The sequence below is a fragment of the Triticum dicoccoides genome, chromosome 5A, assembly GCF_002162155.2.
Source record: "Triticum dicoccoides isolate Atlit2015 ecotype Zavitan chromosome 5A, WEW_v2.0, whole genome shotgun sequence".
Taxonomy (NCBI): domain Eukaryota; kingdom Viridiplantae; phylum Streptophyta; class Magnoliopsida; order Poales; family Poaceae; genus Triticum; species Triticum dicoccoides.
In genome coordinates this window covers 5232188-5257720 of record NC_041388.1, presented here as the reverse complement: position 1 = coordinate 5257720, position 25533 = coordinate 5232188, and the positions used below count along the sequence as shown (strand labels likewise).

At 38.6% G+C, this 25533-nt stretch overlaps 1 protein-coding gene across 1 annotated transcript; it reads right to left on the bottom strand.

The window, feature by feature from the left end:
- Positions 1-12414: 12414 nt before the first annotated feature.
- On the bottom strand, positions 12415-24898 carry LOC119298740 (cycloartenol synthase-like). Its single transcript, XM_037576027.1, has 18 exons — positions 24663-24898; positions 19727-19915; positions 19488-19577; positions 19224-19415; positions 18958-19042; positions 18038-18204; positions 16808-16996; positions 16519-16632; positions 15728-15850; positions 15508-15630; positions 14560-14655; positions 14345-14401; positions 14077-14123; positions 13837-13983; positions 13512-13692; positions 13336-13416; positions 13055-13138; positions 12415-12835 (listed from the first exon to the last, which is right to left on the bottom strand). The coding sequence occupies exons 1-18, from the start codon at positions 24861-24863 to the stop codon at positions 12722-12724; spliced, it is 2280 nt and encodes a 759-aa protein (XP_037431924.1). The 5' UTR covers positions 24864-24898; the 3' UTR covers positions 12415-12721.
- Between the last annotated feature and the right edge of the window lie 635 nt (positions 24899-25533).

The window sequence follows — 25533 nt, the reverse complement described above, 5'->3', positions numbered from 1 at the left end:
GTCTGGCAGCATTACTTGACCTGTTGTTACTCGTATAGAAAACTGCTGGTTCATTATCGCAGTACAATAAAATTGGTTTAGATATGCTGTCAACCACTTTAAGTCCGAGTATAAAATTCTTTAGCCATACAGCCTGCCCGGTGGCCTCATAACATGCTACAAATTCTGCTTGCATCGTAGATCCAGCAGTTAACGTTTGTTTGGAGCTTTTCCACGATATAGCTCCTCCCGCGAGTGTGAATATATAACCTGACGTGGATCTCATACTATCCACACACCCGGCAAAATCAGAGTCTGAATAACCAACAATTTCTAGGTTATCAGTTCTTTTATATGTAAGCATGAAGTCCTTAGTTCCTTGCATATAACGCAAGACTTTCTTTGCGGCCTTCCAGTGGTCCGGTCCTGGATTTGATTGGTATCTGCCAAGCACCCCGGTTACAAAACATAAGTCTGGGCGTGTACACACTTGAGCATACATGATGCTTCCAACAGCTGAAGCATAAGGAACCGACTTCATCTGATCAGTTTCACATTGGTTCCTCGGACATTGAAATGTCCCAAACTTATCGCCCTTAACTATAGGAGCAGGTGAGGGTGAGCACTTATGCATATTGAATTTTTTCAGTACTCTCTCAAAGTATGCCTTTTGAGATAGTCCTAACGTTCCTCTGGACCTATCTCGATGAATCTCGATGCCGAGGACATACGAGGCTTCACCAAGATCTTTCATATCAAAACTGGATGACAGAAAATTCTTGGTCTCATGCAGCATATCCTTATCGCTACATGCCAACAATATGTCATCAACGTATAGGACTAAAAATGTGAACCTACTGCCTTTAAACTTAACGTATATGCAGTTGTCCACAACATTTTCGGTGAAACCAAAAGTTTTGATAATTTTATCAAATTTGAGGTACCACTCTCTTGAAGCTTGCTTCAAGCCATAAATTGATTTCTTTAGACGACATGCTAAATGTTCCTTTACTTCCACAACAAAGCCTTCTGGCTGAGCCATGTAGACATCTTCTTTTAAGTCACCATTTAGAAATGCCGTTTTAACATCCATTTGGTGTAGTTCCAGGTCGTAATGAGCTACTAATGCCATTATGATTCTGAAAGAATCCTTGGTTGACACAGGAGAGAAAGTTTGCTTATAATCAATGCCTTCTCTCTGTGTATACCCTTTTGCCACTAGCCTTGCCTTGAACCGTTCGACATTCCCTTTGGAATCATACTTGGTTTTGTAGACCCACTTGCAGCCTACTTTCTTAGCTCCATCGGGAACTTCTACTAAGTCCCATACATTGTTTGAGCCCATAGATTTGAACTCGTCTTCCATGGCAACCAACCATTTGGACGAATTTTCGCTTTTAATGGCTTCCTTATATGAGGTTGGATCCTCCACCTTTCCCATATCATTCATGTCCTCCATCAAAAAAGTGATATAATCATCTGATATGGCTTTCTTCCTCTCACGCCGTGGTCTACCCATGGGCGGAGGTGGTGGTGGAACATCATCATTTTTATTATTTTCTCGGATATCCTCATTTGTGTTTGGATTCTCATTATTAGTTTCTGGATCACCATTCGACTGAGAGACTGAACCGTGAGATTCAGGATCATCAGATGTCACATTTCTTCGTATTGGAAAAACAATCTCTTGGATAGTCGGGGATGGTACACAAACCCGCTTCTCCTCAAGATTGATCTCCCTTAAATTTGTGACCTCATTATCCTCAAAAAATACCGCTTGTCTAGTCTCCACAAACTTGGTGGTGTGTCTTGGACAATAAAAACGATATCCCTTTCCCCTATGAGGGTATCCAATGAAGAAACAGCTAACTGTTTTTGGATCCAGTTTCTTAAGTTGTGGATTGAAAACTTTAGCTTCAGCAGGACAACCCCACACCCGTAAGTAATTCAAGCTCGGTTTCTTTCCCGCCCACATCTCGTAAGGTGTGTTCGGTGCTGACTTAGTTGGAGCAAGATTTAGTATGTGTGCAGCTGTCTTTAATGCCTCTATCCAAAGGCTTACTGGTAAACTAGAGTGACTAAGCATGCTTCGCACCATATCCATAAGGGTGCGGTTGCGGCGCTCGGCCACACCATTTTGTTGTGGTTCACCAGGCATTGAGTACTGAGCAATGATTCCATTTTCAGATAAGAACTTGGCAAAAGGTCCAGGAATCTGCCCATAAGGAGCATGCCTACCATAATACTCTTCCCCGCGATCAGACCGTACAACTTTGATTTTTGCGTTCAGTTGATTTTCAACCTCCACTTTATAGACTTTGAATTTCTCCAAAGCTTCCGATCGGTCACGTATGGGATAAATATACCCATAGCGGGAAAAGTCATCTGTGAATGTAATGAACGAATCAAAACCATCTACAGACTTAACATTAAGGGGTCCACATATGTCGGTGTGAATTAATTCTAAAACCCTTGTGGCTCTAACTGCTCCTTTCTTAATTGTTTTTGCAAATTTTCCTTTAATGCAGTCGACACATTTGTCTGCATCTGAGAAGTCTAATGGGAGGAGTATTTCATTTTTAACTAAGCGTTCCATTCTCCCCCTCGAAATGTGGCCCAAACGACAATGCCACAATTTCGAAGAATTACTTACTCCTTTCCATTTCTTCTCAACATTAATTGTATCACTCACATGCATAACTGAATCATTATTAAGAGATAACATGTATAGTTGGCCTCGTCTAACACCGATGCCTACATTCTTATTACATTTGATCAAAACAAATTGTTTCTTGCCAAAATGGCACTCATACATATCATCATCTAAACAAGAAACTGAAATCAAATTCCTACTTAAGGTAGGCACATAAACATTATTCAATCTAAGAGTGTGGCCAGTGTGTAGCTCCAACGTGAGAGATCCCACAGCTTCAACATCGGCCTCAACTCCGTTCGCAACCTTAAGCTTTCTTGTTCCTCCTCTTATGGTTTGGATCGTATCGAATCCCTGCATAGAGTTAGCAACGTGAGTGGTTGCCCCTGAATCAATCCACCATGACTTTATTGAAAAATCAACATAAAGTGATTCATCTACAAAAGTAATTTCATCAATACCTCTTTTGTTCATCCATTTTAGAAAGCCTGGGCAGTCCCTTTGATAGTGTCCCTCTTCTTTGCAGAAGTTACAAGCATTTTCTCCAGCAGTGGAGCTGCTAGGAGCAGAAGAACCACCGGCTTCTTTACCCTTGAATGCCTTAGGGTTGAATGGCTTAGTGCCTTCTTTCTTGACTTGCCTTTTCTGAGGCTTAGGGAAACCTTGTCCGTCATGATTTCTCTTGTTAGAGTCAACATGAAAGACATGGTCTTTCTTCTGCCTCATGATCCTTTCTTCCTCCTGGACGATCCTTGCGGTCATCTCAGAGAGTGGCCATTTTTCCTTTAGAGAGTTATAGTTGACCTTAAATTGTTCAAACTCTTCAGGAAGAGACTCAAGAATAATTATGACAAGAAGGGCTTCACTTAAAGAACACTCCAAAGCCTTAAGCTTGGTGAAAGCATTTACCACCCTCAATATGTGTTGCCTAACATTTCCGTCAATAGTGTATTTCTGAAGAAGTTTAGCAAAAAGCTCATGAGCATACACTTTGTCGGAGCCTTTAAATTGCTCCTCCATTTCAGTGAGGAAATCTTTAGCAGTATCTTTCTTAGGGAGTGCTTCAGAAATGTCCGGCGATATTGTCGCTTTCATGATGAGAAGCGCAATATGGTTGGACTTATTCCACTTTTCCATCTTAACATCATACTCCTTCTTGAGTTCTGCATACCCTGTGACACCTGCCACATGTGCCACAGGTTTTTCTTCCCTCAAGGCATAGTCAAATTCATTACAACCCAAACATAATTCGACTTGGGACTTCCAACGAGGGAAGTTACTCCCCGTAAGTGGTTCGATCATGTCGGACCGGAATGGAGCGGAAGCTGAAATCATCATAAAAGTTCATAAGTAAAGTTGCATGATTATAAATTTACGTTGGTAAATAAACAAACACGCCAAGTATTTAATTTCAACTCCATGTCAAAACACCGTTGGGTAGAAAAAACATGGAATGAAAATATCACAGGGGATGACTCGTAATAATAAAACAACGTTGGTCCGAATTAAAATTAGAGTCATTTCATTCTCTATTTAAACATCAACATTAAAAAAAACATTATCATTATTTGATGTCTAAAAAAAACTTCATCATCCGAAAACACATAATAAATCCTGAATAAAATATCTCGTTGGTTCAATTTTAATAAGAATAATAATGTGTTTATTACATTTTTACGCATTTTCTGGTTTAAGCAGTGCAAATCATAATATTTATTAACTTAAACGCACTGGAAAAACAGAAAATCGCGATAGTGATTTTGGCCCAAAATCCCCACGGCTGTCCGAAATGCAGCTCAGTCCAGTAGCGTAATTTTTTTTTTGCTGGACTGAAACTACCTGGGCTGAAGCCCGCGGCCGGATATGGCCCGTTAAGCACCCGACGGCCCGGCTGGGAGCCGCGCGTCGCTTTCAGTCGTCGGATCGAGCCGACGGCTCGGATCGCCCCGCAAGTGAGCAAAACAGCCGGCTGGGTCAAACCCTAGCCATTTCTTCCCCTCCTCCCGATTCCCACACTCACTGGCGTTTGACGGCGGCCCGAGGCGTGACGGGGTTCGACGGCGGCCCGAGGCGCGCCGGCCATGGCGGCGCGGCGGCTGCGCTCGCCGGAGGAGCGTGCAGCGGGGTGAATCCCGCGCGCTCCCCCGTCGAACGTGGCCCCGGCGTCCGTGCTCATGGCGCATCAGGGGAGGAGGGACGCCGGCCACCGCGACATGTGGGGCGACGGCGACGAGCTCGTCCAGTCAAGTGGCGGCGGTGGCGGCTAGGAAACGTTCCGCGCGTCGCTCCGGTGGGAGGCGACGGCGTCGCGGCGTCTCCGCCCTCGCACCACTTGATGCAGTGCGGGCCCCGAAGGGAAAGGCGGCTACGCGGCGCATTAGGTGAGCCTATGCCTCATTCTTCTCCAATTCGTGTTCATCAGTGCTTATATTGGATTAAAAACAGCCCTAATTAAAGAATTAGGGTTCTACCGAAATTGGGGATTTTTCTAGGGTTCTTCAACATGGGGTTTTGCTACTGTATGTGTGCTATGTATCCCTCTGCCTTCTAATTTGATAATCCAAACGGAAACAGATACTTAAAAGAGGATCAAGTTAAATTAACAGAAACTTAATCATGAGCATTAATTCTTCAGAGGCTTAATTAAAACTGATTAAGCATAATGGCAGTGGAGATCCGTGGCAAATTAGAATACAACATGAGGGCATTAAGACAGTAGCATGCATATTTGGGCTAACCAGGGGTAAAACTTTCAATCTTGATCATAAACCCTAAACATGTCATTGATCTAAACATGATAGTGATCTACTGATCAACAATAAAGGAATCTATTGCAATCAAGATTGGCGACTGATACCATTGTTGGAGTAATTATGCATCTATGAGATGCCATTAGCAGAATCTAATTGCACCTAGATCACCTCACAACATGAACAGAGAAGGGTTTAGGGTTTCTTTACATGTCACGGGAGTGGACATGATCGCCTGCTCGGTGCAGGCGTGATGCAGGGGTGATGTAGTCGAAGTAGATGTTCTCCTCGACGTCCTGATTCCTTCAGGACGCCACCGGCACTGCCCAGGGACAGCGGCGGCGGCTGGCTTAGGTCTTCCCGTCGCTGCAGCACTCCCCCTGATCGGATGGGGTGAGAGAATATCGGGAGGAGAGTAAACCTTACGTGAATTGTAATCTCGCAGGTGCCCAGCTCTCTTCCGTATCCCTTTTAATATGGCGCTGGCGACAGGGGACCCAAAACCTGAGTTGGTTTTTGGGCGCCCCCGATCAGGGCGCGTTAGTTCTGATCGAGGCTCACGTACGTTGGTACGTGGACCCCTTCACTTATCGTTATCCCTTTATCCTTTTTTTTTCTTCTGTTAGACTAATAGATCTAACTGGCCTGTTTAAGCCGTTAGATCAAAACCAACAACACCCAGATGCTCTCAGATCCGTTAATCTCTTCTGGGGAAAAGAGAAGAAAGCGTGAAGGTTGACCTCTAATATTTGAACATATGGCTTTTGGTCAAATGATCTTCTGTATGTCTTTCACGCAGGAAAAGCTGAGGCCGACCACTCTTCACTTCAACTGCAGCATCCATGGATCCTGGATAGATTAGCATGTTTCCTGGTGATTCCTTTTGCTCCTTCCTTTTACGTGCATCAAGTACATCTTAGGCTCTTCTCTCCATATTTTGTTATTTCTGGCATAGTATATTGGGCAAATATGCAAAAGCCCTTCGGATGAAACAAATCGTGCACTGTAAAGTGATTGCCCACCTGCCAGGCTGCCACCACAGACCTAATTATGGACAACAACATAGAGACAGGCTTGCTACCACATCACAAACATATATAGAGAAGAACAACCAGGTTAGATATAAATATGCAGCTTCCTTGAAAGATTCCTAAGAAATATCGTTATGTTAGGTGCAGCAAATGAACCACATTAATTGTCAGTTTCCGACCAATCAAAATATCAGAATCAGCTGTTTCAGTGGAGTAATCAAAAATCGTTTTAGTCCAGTACACAGAGCCTATTTCAGCAATAAAACAAGTGAAAATACTTGCAGGGCTACAAAGCTTGCACACGCAGTTTCGTTGGATTCCACTGTTGGCATTTTTACAATGGATTCAGGGCATGTAAGTGCATATGGGCTATAAAATTTGGTACTATAATGTGTGCGTTCAAATCATATATCTCCTTTCAATGTGTTAACAATCTGCTTCATGATAATTTTCCAAGAGATGAACTCAAATGCTCATTATCTCTCCTGACATAAAGTGACACCCCTTGGTAGCGGGTTACTTGTCACCATCAGCTTTCTTCGTAGTACAGTTTGGGTATATGGTAATAATAACTTGCCCTGTGCTATTACGCAAATAAATAATTCCTGATTTTACATTGGTTATGCTGTCTTTGTTGCCACCTCGATTTGAGAGATGCATCGTCACAAATTGACATTAATATTTTTTCATACAAATTTGCACTCCTCCAGCTCCACATTTATTGTCACTTTTGTCGGTTTTGCAGTCCATTTACTTCTAAACATGGGAATCTCAAGACGAAACGAATGCGAGTATGGCAGGTTGCGTCTGAACTTTGTATGATAGAGGATTGAATGGTATTGTCCAGTTCTGCTCTACGCACGGACGGCTTAATGTGATGTGCTGTGCTAAAGAATTTGTCATGTGTATAACATTATTCCTCTCAAAATTCACGTCTTTGGTTTATACCGTAATATGACAGCTGCCTCAAACAAACCATGCAAGAGTTTGTGAGTTTATGCTATTTGACTACAAATCTTACATGAATGCCAGCTATTTCAACATCAAGGTTAGCTACTCTCCTTCCTGTAACATGAATTCTTATTGCAAAATTTACATCTATGTCCAGAAATTTATTGTTCATTCATTTTGGTTATCTTCAAGTCTGCTGCGAACAAACATAAAATTCTGATTGTATTTTTTATCATGAATTCAATACTGAAATATACTTATTGTATGTGATGACCTCTTCCCCAGACCCTGCGCACGCGGGAGCTACATGCACTGGGGCTGCCCCCCTTTTATGTGATGACCTCTATGGTAGTTCAGTCTACTCATGGAGTCATGGTAAATATTTTACCATAAGCTTCAGCAGCTCATTTTGGTGATCTTCCAACCTGCTCCGAACAAACATAAAATTCTAATTGTCTTTTATCATGAATTAAATACTGAAAGATACTTATTGTATGTGATGACCCTGTGTGGTAGTTAAGTCTACTCATGGAGTCATGGTAAATATTTTACCATAAGCTTCAGCAGCTACCCTAATTTTGACCATTATTTATGTTTTCATATATTCCTTGGCCCCACTGGTGTAAGACTGAAATTTTGGTAATAAGCAATAAATCAGTGTACACAAGAATTGACCGAACAACTGAATGTGTGTAGTATGCTAATTTGAGTCATTTCCAGGTTATGTGTATGATAGTAAATTGTAATGCAATTCTCGGCGATGTGTTGTTAGATGTGGTGCTGGAAATTTGCAAATATGTAAATACTAAATTTCCTCTCTGTCTTTAAGATTGTCTATTGCAGAATATGTGGTCAAATCGTCATCCCCATTCTATTCAGAAGTTTGCTGATGTAAGGCAGGCTAGAGTTTACGTAGTCTTGTTGATTTCCCTATTTCTGAAATAACAATGGTAATTTCAACTTAGTCAACAACATGTCACAAGTAGCACTTAGATGGTGTAGCAATACTTGCTCAAAGAGCCATATTGGAAAGCCACATTTTCAAGTGACAAACACACATATGGAAGGAAGACAAGCACAAATAAGGAAGGAACAAAAGATCCACAGACTCTGTAGACATGTTTTGAAGGTACAATCACAGGTCACGGAAGTAGTGCTATGGGTGGTTGCAAAATCCATGTGATGTACGTGTTGATGAAAGCTTTTCAATCTTCTTGCTCTATATGTCTAATCATATGCTGGCAAATTGATAGATGTTCGCTAGATTAACATTTTTATCTGTGCCTGCCTATGTATGTGCAAAAATGCTGATAGTGTGGAAATGTCAGAACAGGAGCTTGATATGAGATAATCATCTCTCATACTATAGTTCATTTATGAGAATGTAAATTTGGCTTTTTTTACTTTGTTCCTGTCGACATATGCTATCTCATAAGCATGCCGAAAAAATCTGGCTTCAACAAAAATAGAATTATCTCCCAACTTAGCAATCAATTTTCTATATATTTGGAAAACTTCCGGTCCATATATCATCAAAATGGACGGGCGCAGCAACGCATGCCTTTAACGATCTAGTCATCGTGAAAGACCGTGCCTAATCCCGAGAAGGTGGCAGCCACGTCCATCGTGGACCACATCAACAACAATGAGCAATTTTCTTTTCTGGACGTTAACAACGATGAGCAGGCGTTTTTTTGAGCCGGAATACCTCTCTATTCCATGAACCAGAAACACCAACAAGATCGCTGGTAACCAAACCACGAACAAAGTCCAGGACCCCATCCGACCATATAGCTGAGGATTCGAGTCCTAGTCTGGTGCCAGATTGTCTGCTACTTTATTACAAGCCCTTGGGCAAAATGAGATGCTAAAGCGAGAGAATTTTAAACTAGCAAAGCACTTATGTCCCGGAAAGTGACACCATTGGCATAAAGATCGTGTACCTTCCCTTGGATAGCTTGCATTAGCAACACAGGGTCTGTTCCCACTTGAATAATGGAATTCATCACCAACTGTTGAACTGCATATAAGCTTCTGAGACACGACATGGCTTCAACAGCTAGTGGGTCATTAACATAAGGAAGGTGGCTAGCCCTTGATGCAAGAGCAGTACCTGTCGAGTCTCGAGCAACGAAACCCCAGCCTTCGTGTGACCTATCTGCTGCTGCACTGCCATCAATGTTGATCATGATCATATCATTCTCCGACGCCTTCCAACTTGACACGGGTTTCGCTGGTTTGTTGCCCTCTTTTTTCTTTAGCATTTCACAGTCCTGTATTAGCCGGTGGATCATATGGATGCCCGCGCGCATCAGCAGACCTTCTTGGTTCTTGGGTGTTCACCTTATTTTGCACATTCCACCAGACCCACAATAGTGCTACACATTGGATTCTCTTCTCCTCGTTAAGTTCCAGAACTGCATTAACCATATCCTCTGCATCAAAATACTTGGTAAGGGTTAATCGCATCTCTTCTAGGTTCATTTGCCTCCACACTGCTCGTACCATTTTACATTTCAGAAAAGTGTGTGCTCCATCCTTTTTGAACCGCCCACACATCGGGCAAAGAGTGTCAGCATCAATACCATGCCGTTGAATGCTCCATCCATGTGGCAGACTGTTGTATGCAAGCCGCCACAAGAAGTGTTCTATTTTCGGCGGGCACCCAACTCGCCAAATCCTTTGCCACCGGAAGCTGCTAGAACTCCAAACTTCTCCCTCAGGTCTGCTATTAGTAATCTTCTGCTGTTCACATTGCATTATGTATACAGATTTGACACTGAAATTCCCCTTACTGTCATAATGCCATGCCCACTCATCCTCAAAGTCATCATGCAAAGGTATAGCTAGGATAAACTGGGCATCCATAGGCTAGAAAATATCTTTGATCAGTCTTTCGTCCCACTGGCCCATACTTGGATCAATCAACTCGCCTACTTTGTGGATGATTGTTTGGCCCCTAGGTGTGATCGGCCTCATGCATCCGTCCAGCGGGAGCCACGGGTCTGACCAAATGGTTGTGTCACTGCCATTTCCTATCCTCCTGATCAATCCTTGTTTCAAAATTTCAATGCCTTTGAGAATACTTCGCCATGCATATGATATTCCATTCTTTTCCTCTGTTTGAATTACCTCTGTATCCGGATAGTACCTAGCCTTGGTTACTTCGGCACATAGAGAACTCGGATTTGTAAGCAGCCTCCATGCCTGATGAGCCGGCAGTTAGAAGAGATGAACCACATTGATCAAACGTAATTAGGATTTTTTTTCATGTACCAAATTACCCTTTCTCACAAAGGGGTAAGTTCTAATCTCCATCGTCGATATAAGATTTAATAAAAAAATACTCCCTCTGTAAAGAAATGTAAGAGCGTTTAGATCACTACTTTAGTGATCTAAACACTCTTATATTTCTTTACTGAGGGAATACATGATACCATCATCCACATATCAACAAACTTGCTATATTTATTCCGAACGATTCAGTTATTACAGTATCTTCCCTCTGAGTGTTGTATTTGCTGGTTTCTGCTAAATCTTTCAGTTTTCCTGGCAGCAGGTAAAAAACATCGAGGAGTGGGATCCTTAGCAGCAAAAGCAAAAAATGGCGCCACACGCAGAGCATGGTAATCAGTTGGAGTTGCAACCAATCATAAAGTTCTAACAAATCTTAACAATGGGATCGAAGGCTCAAGGGTTGTCTGAAACAATGTTCATTTGCAAGCTATACCCCCACTCAAAATGGCACATAGAGAACTTGGATTTGTAAGCAGCCTCCATGCCTGATGAGCCAGCAGTTAGAAGAGATGAACCACATTGATCAAACGTAATTAGGATTTTTTTTCATGTACCAAATTACCCTTTCTCACAAAGGGGTAAGTTCTAATCTCCATCGTCGATATAAGATTTAATAAAAAAATACTCCCTCTGTAAAGAAATATAAGAGCGTTTAGATCACTACTTTAGTGATCTAAACACTCTTATATTTCTTTACTGAGGGAATACATGATACCATCATCCACATATCAACAAACTTGTTATATTTATTCCGAACGATTCAGTTATTACAGTATCTTCCCTCTGAGTGTTGTATTTGCTGGTTTCTGCTAAATCTTTCAGTTTTCCTGGCAGCAGGTAAAAAACGTCGAGGAGTGGGATCCTTAGCAGCAAAAGCAAAAAATGGCGCCACACGCAGAGCATGGTAATCAGTTGGAGTTGCAACCAATCATAAAGTTCTAACAAATCTTAACAATGGGATCGAAGGCTCAAGGGTTGTCCGAAACAATGTTCATTCGCAAGCTATACCCCCACTCAAAATGGCACATAGAGAACTTGGATTTGTAAGCAGCCTCCATGCCTGATGAGCCGGCAGTTAGAAGAGATGAACCACATTGATCAAACGTAATTAGGATTTTTTTTCATGTACCAAATTACCCTTTCTCACAATGGGGTAAGTTCTAATCTCCATCGTCGATATAAGATTTAATAAAAAAATACTCCCTCTGTAAAGAAATATAAGAGCGTTTAGATCACTAAAGTAGTGATCTAAACACTCTTATATTTCTTTACTGAGGGAATACATGATACCAGCATCCACATATCAACAAACTTGTTATATTTATTCCGAACGATTCAGTTATTACAGTATCTTCCCTCTGAGTGTTGTATTTGCTGGTTTCTGCTAAATCTTTCAGTTTTCCTGGCAGCAGGTAAAAAACGTCGAGGAGTGGGATCCTTAGCAGCAAAAGCAAAAAATGGCGCCACACGCAGAGCATGGTAATCAGTTGGAGTTGCAACCAATCATAAAGTTCTAACAAATCTTAACAATGGGATCGAAGGCTCAAGGGTTGTCCGAAACAATGTTCATTCGCAAGCTATACCCCCACTCAAAATTCACAAACCTTTTATGTCTCAAAGAAAAAATGTTCATTTTTTGGAATCTCCAAAGAGACCGCCACCTCCCCACCCCCCACACACATTGTTTTCTTTGGTCCACCGAGGACCTACCACCCTAGTCGCTAGAAATGGGGACGGGGAAGAGGCTTGTATTGATGTTGAGAAAATTTACATATTGAGGGTCCATATACGAATGTTCTAAATGGTTGTGATTAATGTGATCATGTACATTCATTTTGATCACATAGCTCATACTGGTAGTGAATATGGTAGCACATGTATGGTCAGTAACACTAAAACTCTTCTCGAAAGAAGGTTCATGCTCCTAAAACCAATAGCACTAGATACAAGTAAAAAAACACCATTCACTACAATATATTTATGCCCATCTCTAGCTGAGATGGAGAGCACAAAGAAGTATGTAATTCCCAACCACTATATATACATAACGATGGTTTCCTTTAAGCTACCAGAAGCACTCTCCGGTAGTACTCTCCAAGAGCCCAGATAGGGAATATGTTCCTGAACTGGGCATAAGTGAGCATAAGGTTGTGGTTGGTAGCTCCAATAATGTCCTGTCAATTGAGCAAACATACCAAGTTAATCGCAACATACTACTAGGAGATCACCTAATTAACTTGGATATTTTTAAGTTGCAATCTTTTCATTGAATTTTGTGAAGGTTGATTATTTTTTCTGCATATACATCATCGTACTATTACTTGCCCTTACGAGGAAAACCCATGATTTCGTTGCACATAAACTAAGAGAAGGGATAAGGACATATTACTTACTTGCTGAGGGAACTCTCCATCCTCTGATTGGAAGTTCATCAGAATCTTGGCTGCTCTATGTAGACATGCAGGATCTCTTTGACCCTGTTCACTCAAAAAACATATTGTACTATAGTCAGCATACAACTAATTCAATTCATAATGATATATGTCCATTGTACTTATGAACTAATACATGATTTGTCTATAACATTGTGTACAATTTACAACTTAACAAGTGATCTAAATAGTAAACAATAAAGGACATGGATGTAAGATTGACAAGAAGGATAAAAATTGACCTGCCCGGCATCAATTAGGGCCAACATGGCCCAACTAGTGTTAACTGCATGAGCCCTGTTTCCTTCAAGATTGGTGTAAACCTATATATGTTACAAGTTAGTTAATTAGGACATGGTTAATTAGATTAATTAAGACATGAAACAAAATAGGTCTACAATGAAGAAAGTTAATGTACCTTGTCTTGACTGGAAAGGTAACTTTCTCCCCACCCTCCAGATGGGAGAAGCTCCTTGGACAAAAGAAATTCACACGCTTTTCTGATTGCTAGGCTATTTACATACGTCCTCCCTGCAGCAACCAATCCTCTCACCCCAAACCAAGTACCATATGTGAAACAGATAGCCCAACAACCATACCTGTAGTTCAAATTAACAACACATGTTCAAATTATGCAGAGTCCGGGAATTTAATATTTCAAAATCTTTTTTGTGAAAATAATCTTCCATTTTGTAAGAATAAAAAGACATGAACTTCTAGAGCAAATTTAAAGAAATTCAAACCATGATCCATCACTCCATTGGATGCTCTCAATGTAGTCTGCAGCCTTTTGGATACAACTGTCTATCTCTTCCAAGCGACTGTGTTCGGGGTACATTTCTCTAAATAACACCAGACCCTGAATTACTGATGATGTACACTCAACATACCTGCATGTGAATCAATAGAAGAAGGTAGACAGATTAATAGAAAATTAGCAACATAAATAACTAATTAAGCATTTGATGGTTAGTGTCCCTTACGGATACTCGATCATTATGCCGCCAAAGCTCTCAGAAGGATTCAACAACTGAAGTGATTGAAAAAATAAAAGTGAGCATGACACATGTACGTATAGAAAACTTATAGTCGGTTGATTGGTAGAACCAAGAATTGCTAAACGACGTCAACTTAATATGGTAGATTAAACTAAGTGTTTCTTCCTCGCATGTACTAATCCTCGTGCGTTCTAGAGGAAAACTCTTCCTTATGTCTTTAGTTAGAATAAAGGAATTATATATGGTAGCTCACCTCAAGCCATTCATAAGATCTTGTTAGCTCATATGCACCAAAACTGCCATCGTCATTCTGCAAAAGATTACGTAATAAGACTTTTAAAACTTAAGTTGTTCATCCAAGTAGTCAGAAAATGAAAGTCTCTTAATTATCAACTGTGAGTAATCACTTGAAACTAGTCTTGGCAAAAGAGAACACAAATATGATAATTAAGACTGGAAGATACTAACCATCAAAGATAGTAGAATGTTGACTGCATCATCAAGTCTGCTTGTTTCTATAGGCTCATCAACCAGTTCAGGAACCTTAGTTAACAACAACAAAACCTGAAGAAATAATGAAATCTTAGCTTATTCCTATCAGTGTGTCATTGGTTTCACTCCTAGAATTGGTGCCTTGTATTGAATCAGTTCCAGAGAAAATAATATGGAAAATTTTCCTTTGTATTGAATCAATTCCATGGAAAGAGTATCCATGATAATTTGTGTTAGACTCAACACCATGTGGCCCCATTTACTACGGAGGTCCATGTGGCCCAAGTATAGCTATTTCGTGTGACAAGTCCCACATAGGGGATTTAGCGTCCCCTAAGAAACATAGTGAATGTGTCCTGTGTATATAAACTTATGTTCCAAGAGTAGAACCTTAGGGTTAACCATTTTATTCCAAAAAAACATTTAGTAAAAGCAAGAATAGAAATACAAGACGGGTCTTATGCATGTAGGATGTCACAATTTGGGCCAAGGTGTTGCACACTTAGACTTGTTAGTTTTCACGCATGCATGTTAGCCATGGTGAAAATCTGTGCGTTCTACTAATTTAGCCTACCAAAGTTTAAAGAAATGGGCCGAAATGGTAGTATTTGCACAAAGGTTTTGGTTGAAGAATACAAACATAATGTGCAGGGATCATGGTTTTAAATTTAAGTTTTGAATATTTCTGTGTAGCCAAAATCAAAATGTATTTTGAAAATTATTTTCACTTGAGTTTGATTGTGATCCACCAAAATATTTTGAAATTTCAAACTATAATTTGAAATTATTTGAATTTGTTTGTACTAATGAATTTACCGAAATATGTTGGCTAAAAGAGAGGTATTTCAATATGTACCGCAATTACTAAAATTTTAGAAACTTCAATGAAGTTACGCTGAAAGTGAAAATTGTGGCGAGGACTACCTTAAATGCTTCTGCAGTACAATCTGATACAGGCCACCCTTGGTCAGCAGTTGAGTGTGTCCATCCACCTTTTGATAGATGGCGATACCACTTGCTTTGGTCTCCAGGGCAGTCCGCACGAATCTTTAGGCACATCAGATACACATAATATTGTTGAGTATCTACACCTAATTTATTAGTGTTGGACAATATATTACCATGCAACATTTTGTATATTTACCTGGGAATGTTTGATGTAGTCATGAGCGACTTTAATTGTATGGCCAAACTCTTTTGTGAGGCCGGTAGCAAATATAGCCTGAACTGTCAAAGCTGTATCCCATAGCTGGCTGCCATTGTAAGACTACACAAGATGTTCTAAGATTAGAGTAAATTTAATAGTACAGATTATCATTACATCAATTAAAAGCATGTTGTTAAAACATACATTTTGATGACTCTATTAAATGAGTGAGTTTTAATTTATGATGTGATCCTACTTATTTTGTGCTAAACATATATGTTCTTATTCTCCCGCTCTCATACTAGCTACCATCCATGACTTCCAAAAACAACAATGAGACAGTCTTGAGTTATATTCCCATAGTATTTCAATTGGATGGACACCTAAATCTCTGTCTTGAGTCAAAATACGTTATACATTAAAAAAATAAAGTGAGTAAGTGACTATCATACTGATTTTTTGAACATATGGGTGGAACTATTTGTGTTTTATAGAGGAGAATTAAGCACTAAAACTCAAGTGGAGTGGACTTGAACTTGGTGGGATTCTACACATCCACCACTAATATATCAGTGAGTTAGACTGATTGCTAATATAAAAAAGGTTTGCTGGGCATTCACGTGTTGTCGTATATATCTATATATTTGAACCAATTAGGTAAATGAGACATAAGAAATCAAATTGTCCATATCACTATGTCTTGTTATTGCCCCCACCTCAGATAATGCTAATAAAAAATATCCCAATGAAGAAAATATAATAAAACATGAAGGAGAACTCGTTGACACCTTCATCTTCATGCCGTCTTCAGCAACCCATAAGAAATCATATACTCTTTCAATATGGAGTTTGAATGCCTCTGACTTTGGATCTTCTACCCAGCAACAAATCATATTCAACATCTATTTGTAAATTTAAACTAATTAGTTGTTGTTAGAGAAAATAATAAAAAGAAACAAATATAGTTGATAAGCAATGTACAAATTTACTAAACTCAACACAAATATAATGATAAGTTGTAGTTTGGAGCTATAAAAAACAATGATGCAAAGCTTACTCAAAGTAACATCTCTTTACCTTATTGAGAGGAGCAATGCATATATATTGAGTTGTTTCATCCTCATACTTTATATGTTTCATGACAATGTCCAGAGCTTTCTTTCGCAAATTGCTGCCAGGCCAGTGCATAAGAACCGGTTCACCAATTTTCTTGAGAGTGGCCCATACAATATTCTGTAGTGGTGAATGGGGATAATAAAGATCTTCCTACATTTCAAGCAAAGTTAACATTTTAGATGGCAAGACTTCCAAAAGGCCATAAGTTATGCGATCATGGTTAAAGAAAGCCTAATCTTTCATGCCACTACCTCTTAACCATAGGTATAATGAGGCTAGGGTTGACTATGATTTTACAATGCTTATTTGAATTCTTGTGTTCTTCTTATTTCAAGAATAGACACTTTAAAGACTAAAATCCCCGTGTTCTTTTAATTCTCAAATTTGTATAGGAATACATGTCATTATGGTCCTTTTCCTGCTCCTACAGTTTTGACTCCAGTGAATCAAAGATTTCCTTAATATTTTATTATCAAGAAACGTAAGGTTAAGTTTCAAGATGTGTGGTGGTATGGTTTTCAAGGTGCGGTCGGAGGTTGGCATTACAAGTGTTGCTGCAGCATGGATGTGATGTCTTGTTGTGCCCTTTCGGGATTCTTGGGAGTGAGGTGAGAGGTCTTTGAAGGTGGTGTGAGGCTGGCAACTGGCAATAGAATAATTGTTGTCGATTTGCCATCTTCTTGAAAGAAGGTGTGGCCTGATTCTGACCGCCATTGTAGATGTGCCTTCCAACATGATTTTGGGAGGCATGCGATGTCATTAGTGTGCTTCTATGGCATTGAGGCCACTGTTTGTTGGTCTAGAGTTTGTTGTAAATGTTTGTCTAGTGATTGCGGATTTTTATCTCTCATAGGTTTTCAGTTGTAATGGCTTATTCTTGTAAAGTTTTATCAGTGCATCGAAGCACAAGCTTTGTGTTTTACTAAGAGAAAAAACTACTGAATTGTACAACGTTGTACGGTAGTTTCATTTGTTCACCAGTGCAGCCTTATGCACCTGCATTGCCTGCTATATTGTAGTGAAAGCTTAATTTTAAGTTGTTTTCATGTGGTGTATGCTACACTATATAAAATATCATGATTGTATAACCAAAAGGGTCGAACACAAATGTCTAGACTCGACAAAAAATACCTCAAATCAAAAAGTAGATGACATAGTTGATAGGAACGGTCAAGTGAATAAGAGCGATACCTTGGCACACCCATTGCGAGCCTTGTCCCAGTTAATCTCATTATACGGGACATTGTAGAGCTCTTTCCTCAAGTCTAGTACAATTAATGTAGTAGCACCCACAAACCTCTTCCCGTATAGGTATGACATGGGCAAATATACCAACCGACAATTACACCACATGCGCCCTGTTTATATGGAACAAAAATAATTAGTAAAAGTTATTAAATGGCAAGAATAAGCCTAGTATGTATTTGGTACTCGATGCATTATTTTCTATCTTCTATCTCCTGTTTGTAAAAAGATAGCCTTGCTCATTGTTGAACTATAACCCATAATGAAACCCATGTAGGATGTCTGCAGAAAATACATTTTTAACTTTTGATAGACTATAGTCCATACACATGTATGGATTTTAGTCTGATTACATTAATTTGTCATAATAAATAAGGTTGTATTCTACTTGAGCGGATAATTATGTGGCATATTCGATCACATATTTTTGTTTTCATCTCACAATGACATATACTATACAAAATATTTTATTTATTATTATGAATTATTAGAGATTTTCTATAAGCTTTACATCTGAATTTTAGTTTTGCAATGGTAGGCCAATTGTTACCGGGTATACCCTTACTAGGCAATGCAAATATGGTGGATTGAGTAGTTCTGCGGTGAAATCAATGGTGATCCCTTGTTCCATTAATTTAGCAAGAATTTAAACAATGTTCACTAGTCCTCCTTAAATGTGAAATTGTGAACTTGTTTTAAAGATAAAATAGTGACATTTTCCAAGTGGAACCAATCTAGGTAGCTAATTTTTGTAAAAATTAGTATGTCAAAACATTAGGTAAAATAGTATGGATCGAGCCACATGAGAAAATTTGAAGGATGAATTCAACTACGGAAAGGAATAAATTTAAGTGTGAGGCCCTAACCTGGATGAATAGGCAAGAAATAAGGCATCATCCATAGTTCTGGTGGCAATGGGTTGTTCCCGGACCAGTCATATACCCCAAGGACCTAAAGCAAGAAGTTAAGGGAAATATCAGACAAGGGACCTCTTTAGGTTGAAAATCTAGCATATGTTCAATGATATGGTCAATAAATCCAAGATTCTCAACTATATTTCATTTCCTTCGGAGATCAAGTGCAAAAGGAAATGCATATCAACATGTACTAGAGTTATGGTCATGTTCCCTACCGAAAGAAAGAATTTTCCCCACGATGGTGTTAAAGTTGCTCCTCCATGATCCAAGATCCAACTCCGAGCTTGTAGCATGGCTCCGCATGAATCCAGCCCCTCCCCAAGCAATCTCAAAGCAACATAGTTCATGACAGTACAGAACATTGTGCTTGTTCCCTCAATATGCAGTCCCCAACCCCCGTCTTCATTCTATACTTCAACAATAATATCAGCAAATACTTGTCCATTTTTTTAATCATGTCAGTAGGCATGTATACGTGCCTGATGATTGTAGAGATACCGCCGAATCTCTTTCTGATGTTCAGATGTCAACACAGTAGTTAGTGCTCCAGTCACATGCAGTGCTACAATCTGAGAGAAATGGTCGATGCAAATCAAAACATGAAAAACCAAACATCTACTTATGGAGATGGAAATAGATTATTTTGACTTTATTTCATACATATTGAAATCATAAGAAAAGGTCTAGAAAATTGTTGTTAGATACGAGGAGAAAGTACCAAGCTGGGCAAGAGAAATAAAGTGCCAGCGTAATCCCCCGGCCAATGACCATCATGTGCCTGGAGAGTGGAACATCGGTTGATTGCCCTCCTCAAAGATATCAAGACATCGTCTTCTTCTATGTGATACCCATGTTGTTCCAGCTTGATGGGAGGAAGGTTCATCTTGAGATTGTTTGACTTAGAGAGCTACACGACAAAAAAATTGTTAGGAAATGATTTTCTCTCTCTTGAGAAGCCAGTAGGAGGTCGACCTTTGGGTGGATAAAAAGAGGGTTATATATATAGGCAAAATGGCAATAGGAAAGCCAGATAGATTATTCTATATATTTGTTCAAAGGTAGAAATTTTTGACTTTTTAAAAAAGACACCTTACAAAAATAAACATAGTGAACATCTATTTTCTCAAATCTAAATTACAGAACTTCACGATATCCTATATACCTAAATAGTCCATCCCTACTACCTCAATTATCTTAACATGCACACATGCCACATCATCAAAGACCCACCACAACATTCATGAAAATTATTTTTCATTATTAGTTGTTTCCCACGGATTCTATTTATTTCAACATGCACACATAAGCCATGCACACATATCACCTCATCAAAGTTCATTATAGTATAGTACCTGTATTCAATAAATATTTTGCAACTATACAATAATCCAATACAATATATAATATGTATTTTCAGTTATATATATTATTAATCCAAATATTTCATATGACCAAATCTTGCGGCGTATCATCTAGTTTGATTAATTTTCCAAACCAAAATCTTGGAGAAGATAGGTAGGCGAGCCTAGTCCGACCAAGTGTGCAGATAGTCTAATTCAAGTTTTTTTCCCTTTTGAGGAGGTTTTTCTTTTAGGGGATGCGGAGGTTGAATGAGAGAGCGCCTCTTCAGCTCCTTACGCGCTACTTTGTTTTTGAGCCAACCTTACGCGCTACTTGGGCGAGCTGGCACTCACGCGCATGCTTGCGGGCCGCGGCCCATTAAAGTTTACTGCTTGCTCGCTGCATTCGCTTGTTTCTAAGGAAAAAAACCAGGATCCGGTTTTTTATATAGATAAAAACATGTCAATAAAATCATAAATTCGAAAACAAAATTTACGAACTTCGAGAAATAAGAAAATGTCTAAAAATTAATGAATTTTAAAAACTTTTTGATTTAAAAAATCAAGAATAATAAATATGTTCACAAATTTGAAATTATGTTTATGAATCTGGAAAAAGTATTCAAGGATTTTAAGAGTTCGATAATTTAAAAAAGAACTAACAGATACATATACAGTTCACGAATTTGGAAAAAATAATGAATTTGAAATTATTTTTGCAAACTTAAAAAAGGGTGCACGAATTGGAAAAATTTCAATTTTTTCAAATCAAGGATTTATGAACATAAAATGTTTTTCAATTTTTTTGTGTATTTTAAAGTTTGTTTACAAAATTGAAAAATGTCCACAAATTCAAAAAAAGCAGACAAGAAATAAAGAAAAAAACATAAACGAAAATATAAAGGAAAATTGAAAATAGAAATCCTAAAACACCCGGGAAAAACTAAAAACTATTAAAATCAACTAGAAGCTTCTAGAAACTTTCCAAAACAGTTGGGAGCTTCAAGATTCGGGATCAATATGGCCCGGCCCATAGAACAAAGGAGAGAGGGTATGCTCTCTGTACTGATTTACTAGAATACGGGGCTTTAAGCGTGAAATAGTAAACTTTAGCTTGTTTTTGAGGGACCTATATCTCGCCTATTCTATCTCGCAGTAGGCAATCCCCAGAAGTGAGGTTTTTAGGAAGCTTCTACTATCAGTTCAGACTGGGAATTGAAGCTTCCGCATTATTATTTTTCTGTGTTTTCTTGTGTCCGTTTTCCTTGATTTTTTGTTTTAAATTTTCATTGTTTCATTACTGGATTTCTACCGCCTTTCTTCTTATGTTCTTTATCTTTTTCATTTTTATTTTTATTTTTGGTTTTGTCAATACATGAATATTATTAATACAAGTTTGGAGTTCTTGTATACATCTGGATTTTTTTTATACATGTACATTATTTTTCAAATAAGTATTGCAAATTCAGAAATTACAAGTTTGAACTTTTTTAATATGTGCGAAACATTTTTAAATACACGTTATACATTTTTTCTGTATGGTATAGTTTTTTTACATTTGAAAACTGTTTTTACATTGTATCATCATTTTTGAAAAAATTCTCGAACATATTTTTGTTACGAGTGATTTTTGTTAAATCTTACCTACATTTTTAAATAGTACAAAAAATGTTTTTGAATTATGCAATTTTTTTAATTCCACGAATTTTTTTCTTAAATGGGCTAACACTTTTAAAATGTCATGAGCATTATTTTTGAAAGCTATCAACTTTTTTAGAAAGTTGTAGGAAATTGTTTTATGCTGTATTAACGTTTTCCTGATGTGCGGTGAACGTCTTTCAAAAATAAGTAAATTAAAATTTTGGAATATATGTATTTGGAATATTTGAAAACTTTAAACAAACGTACAAAGTAACTAACAAATGTAGAAGCAGAGAAGAAAAAGAAACGAACATAATAGATGTTACATAGGCCAGCCTACTAGAAGCGTTTCGGAGGCACCCTTCAAGCGAGGCACGGTGAAGATGGCACACCCATTTATGTTATTTGTATATCCTACAAATCCCGGATTTGGGAATAAAGGATTTGGGAATAGAAGGTTCTGTTGTGTTTTTCTAAAACCTTATATAAGGTTCCAGCCTGCCTTTTTCTCTGCATTTCTTTGTTTTTCTCCTTCGGCGATTTTTTTATTTAGTGTCCTTTTCCATCACATTTTAAAATATTATATGTTTCTTTGAAATTCCAAGGTTGGAGATTTTTTCGAAAATGATCAGATTTTTTCTCAAATTTATAAAAATCGAAGGAAAATTCTTGTTTTAAAAATGTGTGCGAATATTCAAAAACTGTCCACATTAGTTTAAATATTCGTAAATTGAAAATTTCTTTCCTTTTTCTGAAAATTTTCGGAACTTTCAGAAAAGTGTTAACAATATGAAAAAAATGTCAAAATATCATAATTTGTTCATATTTTCCTAAAATATTTGGAACTTAAACGATTATTTTGTTTTTCAGAAAAATGTTTGGCATTTAAAAAATCGTGTATCAGTAATTTTTGACATTTTTTTTCTAGAAAATGTCAGTACCTTTAAAAAATATTTTGTTCATGTTTTCCAAAAAACAGAATGATTAAAACTGTCCGCTACAGCAGCCAGCTTGCTCCAGGCTCGTTACAGTAGCTGGTTCACTAGCCACTACAGTCACTATATGGGCTGGCCCACTCTGAGTCCTGCATGTGCATTCGCCCGATAATCTGTGGCAAAGAGTGGCACATAGAAGCACCCACAGGACAATGTTGTTCCCTAATTGCACTAGTTAACGCCATGGTTTTCAATCAGGCCGAAGGAGAATTAGATTCTATGAATGTTATTGAATTTTGCATGGGGCAAACACAATGGTGGGATGTAGCAGCGTAATCTTCACGGAGTGTGTGTGGAAACCACAACGTTGATACGGAATGTTATGTTTATGCATTGTTTTTCCTGAGGCTAATTATGTAGCTCATGAGTAGCTAAGTTCAGCTTTGTGATAGATGTAATAGTAGTTGGGTCGATGAACCTATGGGTTTCTTGATCAACAAACTAGGTTTTTTAGGCATGCTCAACAAACTAGTGGACAATGTAATTTGTGTTGAAAATTAATATTTTTTGAGGCAAGTGTTGAAAAATAATAAAGCAAGCCATGATGGCCTTTCCTAAAAAAATTGTGTACATCAACTCATCGAGGGTCATTTCTCTTGGGCTTTTGGGCCAGCTTTCAGGCCCAAAACGAGCTCAAGACTTCAAGAATAAGAAAGTTCTGCCCGGTTAATTTGGCAGCTAGCTGTCACATGTAAACGGCGAAGCCCTAACACGTGGAGGTAGTTCACATGCTATGCAAAAGTATGCAGTGTGAGTCACTTTTTTCATTCATTCACCTTTAGTTTTTTTAGGTAATCTAAAAGTGGAGTAGAATAACCCAGTTGACAATTTTTTAGAATTTCCTTTGTAAAAAGAGTTTATTATAACATGTATGCACAGATATATTTGTTGACATGATGTATGAAAATGAAAGTAGGTTAATTTTATGATTTTAGTGGTAATGCATAGAATTCTCATGCGCAGGATTGTTGAGAATGTATCAGATCATAGTTTTCATTATTTTTGTATGCATGGTGCTTGATGTCTCCGAGACAAGGTTCTAAATATCGGATATCGGGTTTGGATGGGTTTAGCTTCAACACATCGGGTGATATGTAGTTATATCATCAAAGAAAGAAATATCTGATTTTTTTACATTATTCGTGTTCAAAACATGTCTTTTTGTAAAAAAAGAGAGAATATGATATCAATGCTTAGATTCCTAGTTTATTAACTTGTTAATTAAGAGAAAGTTTAAGAAAAACTCAGAAGATCGTTTTGTTAAGAATTACAAAATTACAATATTTATATGAGTTTCTACAAAACATTATGCCTGGCTTTGGTAATATGATGAAGTTTAAATCCATAATGTTATTTACATTGTTTTCCAAGAAAGAATTGTTGTCCTCCATGGATCGGTCTATACTAGTGGACATGTCGAATTAGATATCAGCCATATCGGTTGATATAGTATGGCCGATATGGATATAACATACCATTCTGTAACCATCTGATATAGTATCGAGCTATGCTAGTTTGTACCTGAACACCAAGTGCACGGTGGCATGTATTATCGATCTCCATCCCAAAATATAGGACGTTTTGGTAGGCTAAAATGGCCTAGCAAATCGTCTTATATTTTTAAACAGAGGTAGTACTAGAGACTGTGTGTTGGCTTTAAGAAAGAGAGAATGGAGACCTGCATGCGCATGAGGAGGTCGGAGCTGTTCTTCATCTGGTGCCGGCGGCTGGTGAAGTCGCGGCGGGCGGCATCAACGGCGGCGACCTCGTCGGGGTCATCCGCGGCAGGATCGAACTCCCATACCTGCCGGCCGACGTGGCCGTTGGTGGTGCGCAGCAGTGGGTTGCCGCTGCCCTCCGCGATCTTTAGCCTCCACATCTCTCCCTGGATGATTGATTTGTTAATTTGGTAGCACTCAGTACCTCCCTCACGCAGCTGCTATGTGATACATATATAAACCGGCCAATATATACGTGCTCGATCAGTCACCTAGATAAGTCAGAGATGTGCGGCAGTGATCGCGATGTATCTGACTAAAGGTGACGAACCATCTTTGTGGCTTCGTATATGCATGATTTATAAATATGCACCTAGATAAAATACACAGTCCGTTGCAAATTATAGGATGTTCTAACTATTTTCTAAATCTTTAAAGAAAAAAAAACTCTTTTCTAAATCAAATGTATAGAGTGTGTTTGTCCACTCATTTCAATCCATATGTAGTTTATATTGAAATATCCAAAATATCTTGTAATAGTTAACAGAGGGAGTAATAGTTTGCTGGATCTGGAGAAGCTTCCATGGTAACAATGTTTACTTTGAACTTGGCTCTTAAGTCACACTTTGCGAATGGCAAAATAATTGTCTGAAAAATTCGTCATTTTACTGTTGTGCACCTGGGTATCGCTACTAGCTATAATGCTTAACAATCTATCATTTTGTTACTCCTATAAATATTAAAGATATTTTTTCGACCGATACACTATTTCTGCCCTATTTTGTTTGGGCTTGGTTGGATCGGGCTTCCCCAGTTCGTCCTGTGGTGGCA